This window comes from Botryllus schlosseri, chromosome 9, assembly GCF_051294905.1.
Source record: "Botryllus schlosseri isolate E-star chromosome 9, Bs_hap1, whole genome shotgun sequence".
Lineage (NCBI taxonomy): Eukaryota > Metazoa > Chordata > Ascidiacea > Stolidobranchia > Styelidae > Botryllus > Botryllus schlosseri.
Genome location: NC_137244.1, coordinates 27,752,917 through 27,772,151, shown reverse-complemented (window position 1 = coordinate 27,772,151; position 19,235 = coordinate 27,752,917). Strand labels below are relative to the sequence as shown.

At 41.9% G+C, this 19,235-nt stretch overlaps 1 protein-coding gene and 1 long non-coding RNA gene across 4 annotated transcripts in view; both read right to left on the bottom strand.

Annotated features, from left to right (window-relative positions):
* The window catches only part of LOC145447094 (derlin-2-like), a 35,332-nt gene extending 21,765 nt beyond the window's left edge, over positions 1-13,567 (bottom strand). Inside the window, exon 1 of one of the 3 annotated variants that reach the window (XM_080325517.1) lies at positions 7,109-13,567. In XM_080325517.1, coding sequence (XP_080181643.1) covers positions 7,109-7,384 — 276 coding nt within the window. In that variant the 5' untranslated portion in view covers positions 7,385-13,567. The remainder of the gene's footprint in view (positions 1-7,108) is intronic. The other 2 variants (XM_080325515.1, XM_080325516.1) reach the window with 2 other exon arrangements.
* On the bottom strand, positions 1,951-7,057 carry LOC145447096 (uncharacterized). The gene is made up of 2 exons (XR_013917452.1): positions 6,677-7,057; positions 1,951-2,573 (listed from the first exon to the last, which is right to left on the bottom strand). It is a non-coding gene; the product is annotated as an uncharacterized LOC145447096 (long non-coding RNA).
* Positions 13,568-19,235: the final 5,668 nt, after the last annotated feature.

The following is a 19,235-nucleotide window of genomic DNA, read 5'->3' as shown; positions in this document are numbered from 1 at the left end:
TAATTAATCGCCACTCTACCTAGTAACTTGTGTATTGATGTTTGGTTATGCGAACGCAGTTTGACCGTTGCTGCTTGGCGAGCAGTAGGCCTATGTAGTACGAACGTACACCGGACAGAGATTTGAAATTTTGTACTCGTTAAATAAAACATTACGGTTTCCACAACGAAGCAATAAAAATCAACAGCTGCTGATATATATCATAACCGAGCCGTTTTTGCCGTTTCTCGTAGCGGCAGCTTGAAGTACATTATCTGTATTAAGTTGAAGGCAGAATTTTATGTTCTGCTCATATGACTATACTTGAAACATGCGCCAATCGTTATTTCATAATTCTCTACTCAACATTGGGATCTGCCGCCATAGCCATGAACTTATATATCATGTTAGCGTGGGTTGTAGCTAGAATCAGGACCAAAACAGCTATTCGCCCCCCAGTTCATAGGGTGATAATTTCAAGTTGAAGACTGAATTTCGTCAATAATATTGGTAATCGCATTACATTATTATTAATTTTTAATCCTCTTTCTCTCTGCCCCCGATGGTCAGATTTACCTGTAGAGCTGGGGGCACGTAATTCATAATTATAACGACTGTTATCTTGTTATAATAACTTTAGTGTATGTTGTTAATTCGTGACTTCCGGTCTGTTATATATTCAAAAGATATTGTTGTATCCCTAACGTAGCAGACTAACAGAAAAACTTTCGTGAGACGCACACACAAATTATCATGTCTTTAATGCTCTGTGGGTGTCCGGGTGGCATTTGCATTGTTGGCTCGGATTGGAAGGACCGGACCAGTCACGCCCACCCAGTGCGGCTATTGACAATGGACACATACCCCAAGTTTCGGACAAGATCTTTCTTTAGTAGCACACTTCGTGAAGTCGCGTGTTGGTCGAAATTGCATATGTCTTTTAGTGTGTCGTGGCAATGTATTGAATGGAACCTAAATGCCTATTGCTATAAATTAGGGTTGCATTTAAAACAAAAATAAATTTAAAGCGAGCATGTTTACAAAAAGGCTCTTGTTTAAAACATGTTTTTTTTTTAAAGTCATGACGTCACGAATGTGGATTGACATTGACAATTGAAAATATAGGCTGAATATATCTCCTTTGACGAAATATCTGTACTATAACTGTTGAACCGACTATTTTGAGGGGTTCCAACCATCCCATATCGATGTACGTCGGCTAAATCGGGTGGTAATTGTGGAAAGCATTTACACAATTATGGCACAATTTTACAACTTGAAAAAAAGTTTTTGTTTTTAAGCCTTTGTTTAAAACACTGTTCAAAACATGTTTTTAACAATGTGTTTTATACAACCATTTTTTTTTAAATACAAGCTTACTGTAAATTATGTATGCTTTTTTTTTGTTGAGGGTGAGAGGTATGCATTCCAAAATCAAGCTAATTTAGAGAGAATTTTCAAGTTAATTAAATCTCTCGAGAATACTCTATAATTTATGTTGGTCTACGAAATACTCTTGAGTCCCCTTCGTGCTCGCTCCCCACCCTATTGGGAAATTTGGGGTGCGGCAGTCATGGACCTGGCAAGAATGCAAATTGTTGGGTGCGATAAATCGTCCTGTATAAAAAGGGGCATTGGGTACATCATGACGTAACAAGCAAATGACGCATCTTTTTTAAAGGAAGTTTGTTATCTCATTAGGCCTTTTCAGCGCGATCCAAATATTGTCTTCCAAGATAACTTCTTATATGCAAAATAAATGTAATCATGAGTAATCGTGATTACTTTTCCAATGTAATCGTAATCGTAACCGACTACTTTCTGATTTTGCTGTAATCGTGTCATTCGGAAGTAATCGTAATCGCAATCGATTACATTCATGAAGTAATCACCCCATGTCTGATACCGGTACCCACTTTGTTGGCTTTACGGAAAATTATCCAGTTAAAGTAACAAGAGATGAGACGCATATGAGTACGGTACCGTATTTTAGTTAAGCTTCCCAGGGACAACCTTGACAGCTTTATACTCCTCTTTCATCTTGATAGAATGACCAATTGGTACAGGAGAAATATATTTCCATTGTGCAAAAGTACAACTTTTAGACTTGACAAACTGCTTTTTTAACAAACAAAGTTCTCACATCAGGTCAGGGCATCAGGTATTGATGGAATAACTGAGAACGACATGAGTGTTCACTGTTCATCATAGCCAATTACTGTATATATTTATGCTTAATATAAGAGTAGAAAAATCTAAGATTTACTTTCAACCCAATGAAATATTCAAGGGTAAATATAGTGATTTCATGCTTTTTCAGAGGCATAAATATCTTCTTTTCTAGAGCCAATCTGGCAAAACTAATGTCATATTCGTAATCGTGGAATTCGTACGGTAATGGAAAACCCCAGAAACGGCTCCTAGATGTTCTGCCCAAAATTTTTTTTTGATTTTCTTGACCAATGTAATCTTTAATGGGACGTACAACTGCCATCATATTGTTTTTGGTCACATAAAGGAGGCTTATTTGAAATTTCCAAGTCGTTCATAATATTGACATGATAATGAGTGACACTCAATTCTTGACTCGGCGCCTAACAGGCGCGTAGCCAGCCGAAAAATATGGGAGGGGTTTGAAATGAAGAGGGCGGGGTTTCGATTTTTATAGCATCAATTCATTAGCGTAATGCGTAAATGACGATGATACAATCGCCTAGCTTGCCAACGTGTCCGGAAGTGCTGTTTAATTAGCGAGTCCCTGATCTCTCGCGAACAATTGAATACGCGAGCTTTCTCAACGCGTATTACGCGCATATCAACGCATATTACGTAACCTCGGCGACGATTTGCACAAGTCAAAATGTCCGAGTTGTTATGGAATCTGTTCTATAATGGCAACGATTTCAGGTGGTTCAATTTTAAACCTTTCTCATCTTTTATAACTCAAGCATTGACACACATCTTCCGACGGTTATGTTCAAGTATTAGCGAAAATCAATCAAGTATGTACGGTAGTTCGCACGTACATGTTTGAGGTCGATTGCGGACATTCGATGTCATTCAGTTTAGCGATGTCACTCTTTAATCACAATCGCAAATCCGCATACAATCCATCGAGAGATAGGAGCCAAAGCATGCTAGGCCTGAGACGCGATCGTTAGGCTAGCGATGATATCTTTCGTATCAGGCATATTGCGGATGCGATTGTTGTGTAAGCCAACGATGATATGGTGCGGGACAGGCAAAGCAGATGCGATTGTGCAGGCGATGGTATAGTTCGCACCGGACCTATTGCAGATGCGCTTCTTCAAGCCAGTAGAACTAGGCTTGTTAGAGACGTGATATATCAGGCTAGCAACGATTGCCGAGCGCGCGCCAATCGATGACTTAATTTCGCAATCATCTCAGCGAGATCGATTCTCGTTAGTTTTTGCCGTGCTGGATGCAATCGTTGCTAGCCCGATTTATCACGTCTCTAACAAGCCTAGTTCTACTGGCTTGAAGAACCGCATCTGCAATAGGCCCGGCCGCGCGCAAGCCTGGCTTGGCTGTGTTGAAGGATTTTAGCAAAAAAATGTTAGCGTAGATTGAAGAATGCCGTTTGAATACAGTGTTCTTCAGATAACCTGTTGCTATTTCTTTGCTCTTTGTTGATATTAAGCCGTCAAATTGTAGATCAAAGTTGCGTTGCCGCGTATCGGTGAATGCGTGAATGCGCGGCAGTCTGAATCCTGCGCCTAAGTGAAACTGTCCAAGTTGAGTCGCGTTCGATTGTCTGCGTTCATTCATAGTGATTTATTCTCGTCGCTTGTAGACATGCTGAACGCCTCGTTACCAATTCAAAGTGATCTATTATCATCGCTTGTGTAGTTGCTGACTGCTTCCATATTTATTCCAAATGATTTATTCTTCTCGCCTGTAGAGATGTCGAACGCCACCCTACCATTTAATAAGTGATTCATTCTCATCGCTTGTAGAGCTGGTGAACGCCTTTCTACTATTCAGGGTGATATATATAGAATGTATTTTGGATCGGAGGTTCAGCAGCTCTTTGTATGTTGGTCATTGTACAATCTGACTTTGCCTTGTACAATCTCACTTTGCCTATGTGGATGATGATTCGAGTGATCGGAACGTGTATTACATCGATAATTCTGTTGACTGGGATCAGTTAAATGGGGGAGTGTTTGCGCTTGCGCATTTCATTTGTTAATCCTGATTTTAGTAATCATTTGTAATCAAGCCTTTTCAGATAGGTTGTTCTTACCGCTATATAAAGCGTCTGCGAACCACCATTCATTGGTTATTTACGTTGACGCAAAATTAATTGTAAATCTTACTTAACTTACTTTGGTTCCTTACTTTAGTGACGTTTATCTTGATTCTGTTACGTTCGCCGGCTGTATGTTGCTGTTGCTGTTGCTGTGCTAAGTGTCAGCTATCATCATCAAGTTGGGCGTGCTATTGTGTTATTAAAGTCATGGATCACGTGTATGAATTACAACGATTAGCATCCGTAGATAACCCCATAGACAGGCTTCTGCGCCTATAATCGGCAGCGCAGGATTCAGACTGCCGCGCAGAAACAATTTACAATCAATTTGCAATCTACAATCAATTCGCCGATGGAAGATTTCCGTTCGAATGCTCTCTACATTGAAGAGGGCGTTTTCTTCTTGGACGGGGCGGACGATTGCGATGTTTCCACAGTCTATGTTCACCGTTTCGAGAATCAGGAGCTCAAGTTTCATTTCGTCCGTTCAGTTTTCGTATTCCAACAACGCGTTGATCTTGTCTACAGCATTCTCCGTTCGTCTGAAAGTCGCATCGATTGCATGGCTGCCACATTCAGGATCATTGCAAAGATGGCGGCGCAACTGCATGGAGAGTATATTCTTCTCTCTCCAGATGATATCACCAGGGACCATATTCACTCGGGTGCTTGAGTCACAGTTGCCGACAGAAATGCACAAACGTGGGATGCGGAAGATTGAAACAACCTCTTGAAGATGATCGAGCGGATTGGCATTCAAGGCGGCAGAGGGTCAAGACGGAACAATTTATCTGCACAGACATTCATTCCTCTGCGCAGTCCTTTCAGTTTCGCCCTCGCTACCGTTCACTTATGGTATTGACGCACATCATCTGTTAGATTTGTGTCAGGCACCTCGCATCGAAAGGAAAATTCGGCTATTTGAAGAACTTCTACCGAGCAATGCCGGAAATATTGTTATATGATTCCGGAATATTCATTTCGAGCTGTTGCACGTTGCGAGGACGCCTCTAAGATTATTTCGACTTCTTCGTTGGTGACGAATTTTCGAGATTGTGATACGATCCATCCAACATCGACAGTCATCATCACGCGCCTAAGTGAAACTGTCCAAGTTGAGTCGCGTTCGATTGTCTGCGTTCATTCATAGTGATTTATTCTCGTCGCTTGTAGACATGCTGAACGCCTCGTTACCAATTCAAAGTGATCTATTATCATCGCTTGTGTAGTTGCTGACTGCTTCCATATTTATTCCAAATGATTTATTCTTCTCGCCTGTAGAGATGTCGAACGCCACCCTACCATTTAATAAGTGATTCATTCTCATCGCTTGTAGAGCTGGTGAACGCCTTTCTACTATTCAGGGTGATATATATAGAATGTATTTTGGATCGGAGGTTCAGCAGCTCTTTGTATGTTGGTCATTGTACAATCTGACTTTGCCTTGTACAATCTCACTTTGCCTATGTGGATGATGATTCGAGTGATCGGAACGTGTATTACATCGATAATTCTGTTGACTGGGATCAGTTAAATGGGGGAGTGTTTGCGCTTGCGCATTTCATTTGTTAATCCTGATTTTAGTAATCATTTGTAATCAAGCCTTTTCAGATAGGTTGTTCTTACCGCTATATAAAGCGTCTGCGAACCACCATTCATTGGTTATTTACGTTGACGCAAAATTAATTGTAAATCTTACTTAACTTACTTTGGTTCCTTACTTTAGTGACGTTTATCTTGATTCTGTTACGTTCGCCGGCTGTATGTTGCTGTTGCTGTTGCTGTGCTAAGTGTCAGCTATCATCATCAAGTTGGGCGTGCTATTGTGTTATTAAAGTCATGGATCACGTGTATGAATTACAACGATTAGCATCCGTAGATAACCCCATAGACAGGCTTCTGCGCCTATAATCGGCAGCGCAGGATTCAGACTGCCGCGCAGAAACAGCATCCAATTGTTGAAGCATAGACCTAATAGAGTTCTAGATTTGATGAGATCGCGGACCACGCGACAATTATGAATTACGCGTGGCCAGTGAGGTGAACACTGCAATACATCCGATATTATTAATATTGATTACGCGCGTTCGGAAAAGCGACTCGACGAGTTGTAGCTACACTGTGACTGTGACTGTGATTACATTATTATACGATATAACGACCTTGTCTCCCTTGCACGCACGACGCACGTGAAAAGAGCCGTCTCTCGTCTACTATGCACACGAGAGAAGACGCGAGAAAAAAGCCATTATATGTATCGGTCATATCATTGCGCAAGAGCGTGCTACTAATTAGCTAGTGCTACCGACCGACGAAATATTGAAATGCATCGAGAGGGGTTTCGCGTAAATGGAAGGGGTTTCGCGTTTCAAAAGTCGGGGGTTCCGACCCCCGAAACCCCCCCTCTGGCTACGCGCCTGGCGCCTAATACTCCATTCAGAATCAAATTACTCAGGTACTCGATGACCTACCTTATGTTGGAGCTGTTAATTACTAAACATAGATAAAATATACTTGACCAGTTCACCAATAGTCGTTTCGACTTGCCGGCATTATAATATTCTAGGGTTAGGATATCTTTTGGTTGGTGGTTGTGTTGGGGTATTGCACAATTAGGCTTGGGACATCGTTAAATTCTTAGTTTTTAGTTGTTGGATTGAGGCAAGCTTGAACATTAGGTTAAGTGACTTGTACTTGGGTTGTACTTGGGTTGCTACACTTCATCATCATCATCATCATTGGTTTATTAACTTCCTTAACTCGAGTTGTTGAGGGGCATGTTATTCTGGATAAGAAAGTCAACTAGACCCCAGTACAGTATACTCTATCTATAAAATGATAAAATTTAGTACTCACCACAGCCAATGTTGTCAGTACACATGCTGTAGTGTAAGCTCTGGTGACGGGAGGTATCTGCATGTACTCCTGTTGGAAAGTTTGATACGCCATCTCGGTCAGACCTACACACCAGACAGTCAGTACAGTATTTCCACTCGTGGTTGGTGACAAAACACTAGATTTGACAAGATTTACACTAGAAATTGGAAAATATGCACTAGATTTTGAATGAAGGCAAAACTCTGCACAAATCAAAAACTGGGTACAAACCAGGGTTGTAATGAGTCTAGTCATGACTCGACTTGAGTCACAATTTTTCGTTGTTGTTATAAACTTAACATGAATCGACTTGACTCACTTTGTGATTTTCTTGCACACGAGTCGACCACACTATATGACTCCAGACATTCCTTTTTTACATCACCTAGGTCAGGTGAGTGTCTGATCTCATGGATTACTCCAAAGACTATGACACCTTCCTATCTTTCATTGTATCGCAGTCTTGTGGCGCATTGAAGTGAAAATTGTGGCAATAAGTCAAATTGAATTGAACTGGATCGATTCTCGTATACCAGGACGGCAGGACCGATATTTAAAAAATAGGCCCAGAAACTGTCTTTCATCAGTCTCAATAAACATTTGAAAAGTGTGAAAATCAGTAGCCTATATATTTAATGTGAGGTCTTCAAGCTCAATACTGAACTGTAAACAGCATGACTTGGACTCGAGCATTTGCTCTATACCTGAGGTCTCAAACCCACGGCCCGCGACAGCATTTTTCATTTACATGTATTCAATAATATATTCAACTGCAACATATCTTTTTTAGATTTGAGAACATCCAGTTCACTCTAAAACAACTCCTAAAACATGAAAGCACAAGGAGGGCAGTCGCAAGAAACACTGTTATTACTATGACACAATAATTATTAGAAGTTGTTATTGATCTGTTCCAATCAAAGACAAATCTAACTCTGATTTAATTTGACTTTGGAAATGACAGGAACAAAAGCCTACTTATCAGTACTTAAATACCATAGATCCAGATTATGCAACACTGCTCAAATGCTCCGATGTCAGGTCAATCTTTTATAAATATCTAAAATCTTCCATCCGTAATTGTGGCACGTCATGTCGTCATATGTCCACTTAGCTGCAATATTAAAATGTGGCAGATTTTATGTTGTCATGATCCATTTGTCCTCACGCATGGTATCTATAACTCACTATTTTGACAAATTGTGCCCAGTATAAAATAATTTCATTCAAACATTTGAAACTGTCTTTTTTTCATGCCTGGCATGAATATTACAACAGTAAATTGCATTTAATGTTTGTGGAAAGAAAGCCAGTCTGCAAGGTCCCTTTAAATAAGGCCTATTTTGAAATTATAAATTGGAATCCCCCTATTATCCATGCTATGCGGCCCGCGACGTAATCAAAAACTAGTAAATTGGCCCGCAAGCACATTTGAGTTTGAGACCTCTGCTCTATACAGAGGTGATCAGTAATGAAGTACTTCTACTTTTTGAAGAACTCGGGTAGTTTTGCGCTACTTACTCAAGTAAATCAAATTTTGGCTACTTCTACTCCGCAACATTTTGTGATCTACTAACTTACTTTTCGCTATTTTTACTTTGTGAAGTAGAAGTAGTTTAATCCTTGAATCAGAATGATAGCCTGAGGAATTCCGGGGCTGTTTTCACAGCGTACCAACATTCAATTTTCATAAAAGTAAAGCCCAGAATTTTCGACACGCTTCGCGCACAGTAGATATGAAGTGACAAGTACGTTTCACGAAAGTATCGGTGAATGTAATTCAGGTAGCTGGTTGCGGGATTCCGTTCACACGGCATTGTCACCCATATGAATTCACAATAAATAGGCTATGTTACATCATAACGTTTTAAACTACCGTTTCGCAATCTAGCAATTACCTATCATATTGTATCTAGCAGCAGTGTTAGGATCAAGTCAGAAGTCACTAGCTTCGAGTCACAAGTCATCTTGAGTAGATGCACACTCGAGTCAAGCCAAGTTACCAGTTAAGTCACAATTCAATTCAAGCTGTCTTTTCGAAGTACGAAGCATGATCATGCATTGCATTGGGCCGGCTGTTTGAAATTCAGATTTAGTCCATATTTATTTTCAACTCAAGGGATGAATATAGTGTTAAATATACAAATGCATTGTATATCTCACGAATGTGATAGTACTGCTAACTCTTGTATACCCATAGTCCAGGGGTGGGCAACCTTTTTGCTACTCACGGCCGCATTCCGATTACCGTACTTATCTAGCCTACGGCCGCATTCCAGTGCATAAGCCGTAATCAACTGTTGTCTATTATATTTTTGTGGCATATTTAGAGGTCAATCAGAGCTGCAAGAAGGCTACCTTGGAGCCGCATGTGGCGGTGAGAGCCGCGGTTGGGTATCACTGGCCTAAACGTACCAGAAACAAATTTATTTCGTGAGAAGCACACTATTCCAAGTTGGTATTTTTATATGGTTTGCATCATTTTTATCTTCTGTTCGCATCCGTACCGAGGGGCTCAGATTGCAAAGGGCGCTACTATGAAGTAGTGCATTGAATCGCACGCCGTGCGAAGAAAATTTCAAGATTATTTAAAATTCAATTAATCAAAAATTCAATTTGCCTGTCGACGGCCGCCAACACATACTAATTAAATTACGTGTTACGGCCGCACAAATTTCCTTTTTCGGCCGCAGGTTGCCCACCCCTGTAGTAGTCTTCAGTTATCCGTTAAAATAGAGAATATAAAGAGAAACCTCTGATAGGGGAAACGAATTGACATAATGCATTACCAACTAAATATACATGGGATACAATTTAAGCCTGCGCCAATGCCTGACTATTAAGATAAACTTGTAAAGTATATTTGAGTTCGATTTAGATCATACAAGAGATTTGGTCAAGGTGATCACCGAGCACCAATGACCAGTCTATGGAGCAGAGATCAATGGCTTGCTATTATATTACTGTACTACAGCGACAACGCACACTGAAAGCGGTCAATGTATTTGTGATAGAACAATAAAGGTTGAGTGAAACGCAAAATCATAGAATGAATTAGGTTTGTCGCTCTCGCAAGTGACACCAGCGCATCGAGAACAATCCGAACATTTGTAAAGTATACATCGATTGTTATCGACACCGATTACTTGAAATTGACTCGTCAATTTTGCTTAGACTCACGAGTCAATCCGCATTTCTGAAACACAGAGTCAAGTCTAGGCAAGTCATTTTGGAAATTGACCCAAGTTATCCCAACACTGTCTAGCAGTCCATGGCGTGTCCTAATCTGAAAAAGTGGACTCTGAATTCATTGAGCGTCAGACCTGTTTTGGTTGAAACTTTCTGCACAAAACACATTAAATATATTTTCCGCTTCATAGAAGTAGTATATATTTGTATTTCTCTATCAATTCCTAGTATGATACTTTGAATTGTGATCAGTTTCAGTTCTTTTGTCCGGAGAAGATACATTTTGAAGCATGTATCAATGCCTCTGTTTTCCGAAAATAAAGTTATACCTTTTGGCATTTTTACGATCTGCCATATTTTGATTAACGTATAGAGATAGACAGTGTTTGGATGACTCGAGTCATGACTTGACTCGAGTCACCTTTTTCGTATGACTTGACTTGACTCGAGTCACTTTGCTAAAATGACTCGACTTGACTCGGCGTATCAAAAATGTGGATTGACTTGTGACTCGGAGGAAAATTTACGAGTCAATTTCAAGTCATCAAGCAATCGATGTCGATAAAAATCACTGTATCTTGCATATGGTCGAATTGTTCGCGAAACAATGGCGTAACGCGTGAGAGCGACCAATCATTCAATGATTGTGCGTTTTACCAAGCCCCATTGTTCTCTCACAAATAAATTGACCGCAAACAAAGTGGTCGAAGCTTATAGCTGACGCTGTCGTAAAATAGTAGTAATTTAATGGCAAAATGTTTATTTCTATTCTCTGTTCTTACTTTAACCAAACCTCTTGTATTACTGAAATTGAATTCGAATATAGTTTATATATAGTCCTCAACCATTGGCGCAGGCTAGAATTGTATCATATCATTTTATGAATGGGTAATGTATTGCATCTTATCAATTCATTTCTCTATCCTCTACTTCGAAAAGGCAACTTGACTTGAATTGTGACTTGACTCGTGAATTGACTTGACTCGAGTCCCCTCTAAAAATCGAGTGACTTGACTTGAGTCAGAATGTGCAATGACTCGTGACTCAAAGGTAGTGACTTGATCCTAACACTGCGTATAGACTACTTATCGCGCAAAGTGTTAACACCGTATATCCGATACAACTTCTCTGTATTGCTCTTCGACTAAACTACGACTCTTAAAATATCGGGGAGGGCGCCATGCCATTATATTTTCTAAATCTGAGTGTTCGAGTAAACAAAAGATTATTCATTAGTAGGCTATAGCATTTCCATATAAATACTATTATTTGCATCCCATGATGCGGACGAATGCCATCCGTCGAAAATTGATACCTCTTGGGATGCATTAATGTGAATTAAGCTCTCTAAACCTTCGGCATAGCTCAATTTGCAGATTTTGACAGTCCATGCGAACGAATTACGACCGTTTTCACAACTATACTTATTTACTTGAGTAGATTTGAAGTCGGTAAATTCTAATTCTACTCAAAGTAGTTTCAGATTGCTTAGGCTACCGGTACTACTTCTACTCGTACTGGAGTAGATTTTTGTGTCACTACTTCTACTTGAGTACCTTTATCGGCTTTATGGAATAGGTGTCCTGTGCTCACACAATTCTTTATTTTTCTATCATTTTCTATTAAATTAGTTCAGCTTGGGGAATCATCGCAGCTCACTTTTAGGCAAGACGTGCTAAGATTCCAGTTGGGCTAGAATAGCTTTCTTATTGACTATACCGGTACCGTACTTTGACCACCTCTATATATACAGCTTGGACTTTCCACTTTTATAACCTGAAAATGACTGGACTTATTCAAATCCAGTCAAACTTGCAACTGTAAGATTAGCAATCACAGCTAAATGATATACTTTTTGTTTTTTGAGACGAGACTATGACTATATACCGTATAGTCCATGGTGAGGGATAACTATAGTGAAGGGGTGACTCGTAGTTCATGAACGTTCGTATAATTTGGGTATTTCTGCTAAATATCAGTTCAATTATTATGCAAGGTTACCACATATTCCGTCTTTTAGGAGGATTTGTCCTCTTTTTTCAATAAATTGAAAGTGTCTTCAGAGATGCTTAAATGTCCTTTTTGTGGGAATTAGTATAGTTATTTCGGGAGTAGAGATGGAAAGAAGACCTTTTTTCATCTAGTCAACACCACAGAAATAACGTAAAGAGCGGGTAATTTGGGAGCTGGAGTCGTGAGATAGTGTACACTACAAAAAAAAATTAGACAAGTTTGGTCTCAAATCGATTTTTTAGCAGAAAAAGTCTTAAAGACAAATTAGTCTTACCAAGTACTTTCTGTCTTAAAAGTAATACCGGAACTGATCGAAAATAGTAGGGGTGCTTTGGGGGCATCCATTTCAATGTTAGGGTCTGAGCGAAGGGGAAGCATGAGAGAGACCAGAATTTGCAGTGTTGGGATGATACTGTACTAAGGAGTTTACTAGATAATCACTAGATATAGTTATCAAGGTACATGCCACTTACTACTCACATGCACTATTCAGATCAATATATATATGGTTGCCTGAGTCGAAAATAGCATTTATGGTGAGTGGGTGGTAAAATGAGACCATCAGTGAGACTGAAATTGTTGAAAATGAGACCAAATCCTCCTCATTTCTTAAATTTGAGACCAAATTTGTCTAATTTTTTTTTTGTAGTGTAGTGGTTACGATTAGCGACCACCAAATCTGACGGACCGGGTTCGATTCCCGTCGGAGGTTTATCTGGCGCTGGGCTCCTCTTCCCCTGCCGTTGCCATTATTACGGCAACAAAAAAGCCCAGTAAAAGACCCGACGAAAGAAAGCACTCACAAGGAATGGAAAGAACTAGCAGCAAGGGCCACGGCTGTCGGCTTCTAGAAAAAATCAACATCGAAAAGAACTGTGACATCGGGAACTCTAGGACGAGGTGGATGTTAGAGTAACGGATCGCTACTGACACGTGTCGTTCGACATCCACCTATCTGTTCATGACATCGCATTGTATCTTATCGCATCATACATTGTGTATGACTTGTTCAGATGAAAAATATAAACCAATGATGATGTTTTTTTAGTCAAAATATCGGCCGTAATCACCAGTATTCTTTTCCAGGACTAGAGCATACAGGATTTTGAAAGTGTCCTCTTTTTGGATCTCAAAATACGGTAGCCCTGCTATTACGGCTAAGTTCTACATCGCAATACTGTCATTCCATCTTCTAAAGTCGCAGGCTCGCAGTATTGACGAAGTACTAGTACAATTTCAGAAAGACACGTCGAAACGGGTGGGTATAAATTGACGACGTCAGCAATGTCGATGATGTCACCGACTTCAACATAGCGCCCCACTTTGAACATTTCTTAAAATCGGCGGTTCTATTTTTTAATCCGCTATCTGCTCAAGACTCGCAATGCATTCCTCAAGACTCAATGCAATGTAATGAACAGATGGTAAAATATCAAAATGACCAAGTAAAATCCCCTAGGCCAATGTCCAGCGATGTCCAATAACCAATGATGATGATTCTACATTCTAGATATCCCTGGCTATAATGATGTCATTATGAGGCTTTCCTTGCTCTGTTTCATTCGCTTTTCTTTATAACCGTTCTTCACCACGTCTTTCAGCAACATCCATGATATCAGCGACCTCACCATGTAGAGTTGAGCTCAATTCTTCTTCTCAGCTGTGTAAACTTGATTATTGTTGCATTGCATTGCATTGCATTGAGCACATGCTACACAATGGAAAACGACAGTTGAGCATGTAACTTCATAACCCTGAAATTAACCCCTATGTATGTACTAACCCCAAGCCTTACCCTAACCCACCCCGACAGTCTGTATAATGCAGGGGTGGCCAACCATTTTGCTATTCACGGCCGCATTTGGATTACTCATGTACTGGGTCGTAACAGCACTTCGTCAGCCCCCCCCCCCCCCCCCCCAAAAAAAAAAAACGTTGGCCTTGGCCCCCCATAGGGTGATGAACCGAACTTCTGGGGGGATTCGCCCCCCAGACCATCCTTTGGCTCTCCGCTTTTTGCCGCTACTTGACGTCTGGGTCTGCATTGGGCGTCCGTTTGGTGAGTCAGCTTTTCCCGCCAAGACGCGCGAAGCGCGAAAAATTTCAATAAATCATGGTTGAATCGGTCAATATTATCGGGAATTACATATATATTGCTATCAATTTCTTGTCCTCTCTGCTCACGTTATTATCAGATTTACCGGAAACTGTAGGGCTCGTAAATAGAGAGAGAGAGAGAGAGAGTCTTTATTTTCATCGAACCAAAATACACAACAAACGGCAGTGATGGTGGTACAGAAAATATGCGTGCACAGTATTCGGTATTAGATAGGAATGATCGATAAGACCGTGAAGGTCATCTAGTCTGATCACACCAGCATCAAACAGGTACACTTGACTCAGAACAGTCTGGCTGTAAAAGAATGTTTAGTTACGAAAGGAAAATAGAAAAAATTAAACAATGGTAGCAAATGATCAATGAAGCAATGTCTGGGCGAGGTAGGGCAATAATAATAATTATACATCTTCGGGCGGGTGGACCCGTTGTTATGAGTTCGTTACATGATTTTATTTCGTGACCTCCTGTCTGCTATATCAAAAGTATAGAATCGCTCAAACGTACTAAACCAGTGGTTCTTAACCTTGCCTCCAGCGCCCCCCAGGGGGCGCTGGCGATTTTGAATGGGGGCGGAAACGCTCAGGGGGCGATATGGGGGGCGCTGGGCTCAGGGGGGCGGTATGGGGGGCGCTGGAGAAAAATGGCTTCGCAGTAGATGATGTGGTGGTAGGACATATCCTTAATGAGTATTCAGAGAAAATGGACACCGAAAACTTCGTTATATATAGCCTACAAAAGACTTATATAGGTTTAATTGTCCATGGGCTGGGCGCCTAAATGACTGGCACCGAATATTCCTGTGTTCGCAATCTGAACCCCAGAAGACGAATTCCATCCTGCAGGGAAAAATTAAATGCCAGTGAAGAAATACCAATTTGAAATCGTGTTCGTCTTTTAGTTTAGTACGATTGGGCGACAGGGATATCTAAAACTAGATATTCTTGTTGGGCAATATCCCTATTGGGCGATCCTATATTTTTTGATATAGCAGACAGGAGGTCACGAAAATAACATCATGCAACGAAGTCATATACCAACGGGTTCGCCCGCCCGAATATGTTCAATTATTAGTTACGGGTCCTACACTTTCCAAGACACCTAACAATGTTCGCTCTACGTTTTGATGAGTCTGCGCACACTCAATAAACTCACTGCGCAGACCCTTGGACAACAGTGCGTAACGACTAAAAAAGGGTCAAAACTTCGGATTAGTTGTACGCAATGTAGATTTTCTGTGCACAGATACCGTGTCAGCACTGCGCAGGTGAGCAGCTTAGACCGAACATTGCACCTCACTCAGCTCTACCGGTAAATCTGGTAACGTGAGCAGAGATGACAAGAAATTAATAGCAATATATATGCAATTCCCGATCTTACTGACCGATTTTATCATGAATTATCGAAAGTTTTCGCACTTCGCACTGGCTCGCTAAACAGTACAGCTGATTTCGTGGCAAAACGAACAACGTGATGGGGGCGGTCGGTTTATCGCCCTATGGGAGCCCAAGACCCAAGTTTTTTCGGGGGGCCTGACGAAGTGCCGTTTCGTTCCTGCCAACGGGTATAAGCCCGAAGATGTATAATTATTATTGAGGGGTCCTACCTTTTCAATCACACATCACTCAGCTCTACCGGTAAATTTGTTTACGTGAGCAGAGAGAGGATAAAATTTGATATCAATATACATGCAATTCCCGGTCATATTTACCAATTCAATCATTAATTATTGAAATTTTTCGCGCTTGGCGCGTCTAGGCGGGAATACCTGGCTCAGTAAATGGACACCCAACGTAGATGACTAGTATCAGCAAATAGTGGATAGCCGAAAGGGGGTCTGGGGGCAAAGCCCCCTGGAAGCTTGGTTTATCACCCGATGGGGGGGGGGCTAAGCCCAACGTTTTTGGGGGGCTGACGAAGTGCTGTTACGACCCTGGTAACGGATTAATTGTACCTACGGGCACGCCCGAATATGTTTATTATTAATTACGTGCCCTCCATCTTCCCATACAACAGCTCAATCAGCGCTACTGGTAAATCTGATTACGTGGGCTGAGATGATAAAAAGTTTATAGCGACTTGTATATGTAATTACCACCTATTCATTCATGCATTATAGAAAATTTTGTTACCTAGGGCGACCATGCCACACAAACTTTGCTGACCATCGAAATCACGCCACGGGGTTCTTGGGGGCGAAGCCCTCGGAAGTTTGGTTTATCACGCTATGGGTGCGCAAGGCAATCATTTTTAGGGGGGATGACGAAGTGCTGTTACGGCCCTCCCTCTTACTCATTGTCTTTATTACATTCCTTACAATATGCGGTTGGGGGGCGCTGGAGCACGATAATTTTTGAAAGGGGGCGCTGGAGGAAAAAAGGTTAAGAACCACTGTGCTAAACTAAGGCCCTTTTCATACCGGATTTACGAAATTCTTTCGGGAACAAGTTCCGAAACAGGCGATGTTCACACAGAGAAAAAATTACCGAAACAGTTCCGGGATAAGAGCGCGTTCATACCTATTTAGAGTTACCGCGAACTTATGTTCATACAGGTCGTTTTTTCCTACAGGGTTGGTTCGATTATGTTCACAATAAGAGCAATTCTGTTCACAATAAGAGCAGTCTCATGTTCACAATAAGAGCAGTCATGTTCACAATAAGAGCAGTCTCATGTTCATAATAAGAGCAGTCGTTGTATTCACAATTACATCAGTCGCAGCACCACCATATCCCCCTGACACGATGTCCGAGTGGCAACATAGTCCGAACACAACCCAGACATGATGTCCGAACACCCCCAGACACGATGTCCTAGTGTCAACGCAGTTCGAGCACACTCCTGACATGATGCCCGAACACCCCTAGACACGATGTCCGAATGTCAACGCAGTCCGAACACATCCCAGACACGATGTAAGAACTCCCCCCCCCCCAGACACACCCCAGACATGAGGTCCGAACACCCCCCAGACATCCTCCATACATATTAATTTCAAGGACTACTTCACCTCGGAGACAAAAGCGCACAAGAACAGCACACGCGCGTCAACGAAGAACAACTACCATATGATCAGGACTGAATACAAGAAAACGCATTGCTCTACAAGTATGCCGGACCCCAATTGTGGAACAGCATCTCGCCGGCTATCCGTCAGTCGTCGAGCATGTCCGCATTCAAGTCGAAATACAAGCAATTTCTTCTAAATCAATACTAGCCAGTCTTCAGGATTACCGGACCACGACCTAACATCGACCTCGCCCTCCGCCACATGCCACCCCATTTTGTCGCTTGCATCTTATATTCTCTGCATTACTCTTCATTCAGTGTGCATGCCTCTTATTTACTTCGCCTAGGCTAAGGTGGGTGTCTGATCTTAATGGCTACTCCAAGTTGTTTCGACACCCTCCTATCTTTTCATTGTATCGCAGTCTTGTGATGTTTTGAAACGATGAAAATATTAATAAACCTGACTGACTGACTGACTGACACGATGTCCGAACACACCACGCACCAGACATGATGTCTGAGTGTCAACGCAGTCCGAACACACCCCAGACACGATGTCCGAGTGTACACGCAGTCCGAACACACCCCAGACACGATGTCCTAACGCCCCTTCCCCAGACACACCCCAGACATGATGACCGAATACCCCCCAGACATCGTCCAGACACGATGTCCGAACTCGCCACGCCCCAGACATGATGTCCTAGTGTCAACGCAGTCCGAAGACACCCCAAACATGATTTTATGAACACACCCTAGACTTGATATTTGAACACAGGCCGGGACATGATGTCCGAACATGATTTCCGATTGGCAACGCAGTGTGGACACACCTCAGTCATGATATCCAAACACCCCCAGACATGATGTCCAGAGTGTCAATGCAGTCCGAAGATACCCCAGACATGATAATACAACAAGATCAGCCATGTTCACAATAAGAGCAGTCTCATGTTCACAATAAGAGCAGTCATGTTCACAATAAGAACAGTCCTATGTTCACAATAAGAGTAGTCATGTTCACAATAAGAACAGTCTCATGTTCACAATAAGAGCAGTCATGTTCACAATAAGAGCAGTCTCATGTTCACAATAAGAGCAGTCATGTTCACAATAAGAACAGTCTCATGTTCACAATAAGAGCAGTCGTTGTATTCACAATAATATCAGTCGCAGCACCACCATATCCCCCGGACACGATGTCCGAGTGGCAACATAGTCCGAACACCACCCAGACATGATGTCCGAACACCCCCAGACACGATGTCCGAGTGTCAACGCAGTCCGAACACACTCCTGACACGATGCCCGAACACCCCCAAACACGATGTACGTACGTAAAGTACGTGCGTACAGGTACAGCGACCCAGTCGAGACCGATAGATTGATGACTCGAAGTTGACTAAAAAAAATTAGCTTTGAGTCACGAGTCAATTTACATTTTGAGACACAGAGTCAAGTTAAGTCGCGTCTGGGGGGGGGGGGTTCGGACATCGTGTCTGGGGTGTGATCGGACTGCGTTGACACTCGGACATCATGTCTGGGGCGTGGTGAGTTCGGACATCATGTATGGATGAGGATGTCTGGGGGGTGTTCGGACATCATGTCTGGGGTGTGTCTGGGGGGGGGGGGCGTTCGGACATCGTGTCTGGGGTGTGTTCGGACGGCGTTGACACTCGGACATCGTGTCTGGGGGTGTTCGGGCATCATGTCAGGAGTGTGTTCGAACTGCGTTGAGACTCGGACATCGTGTCTGGGGGTGTTCGGACATCATGTCTG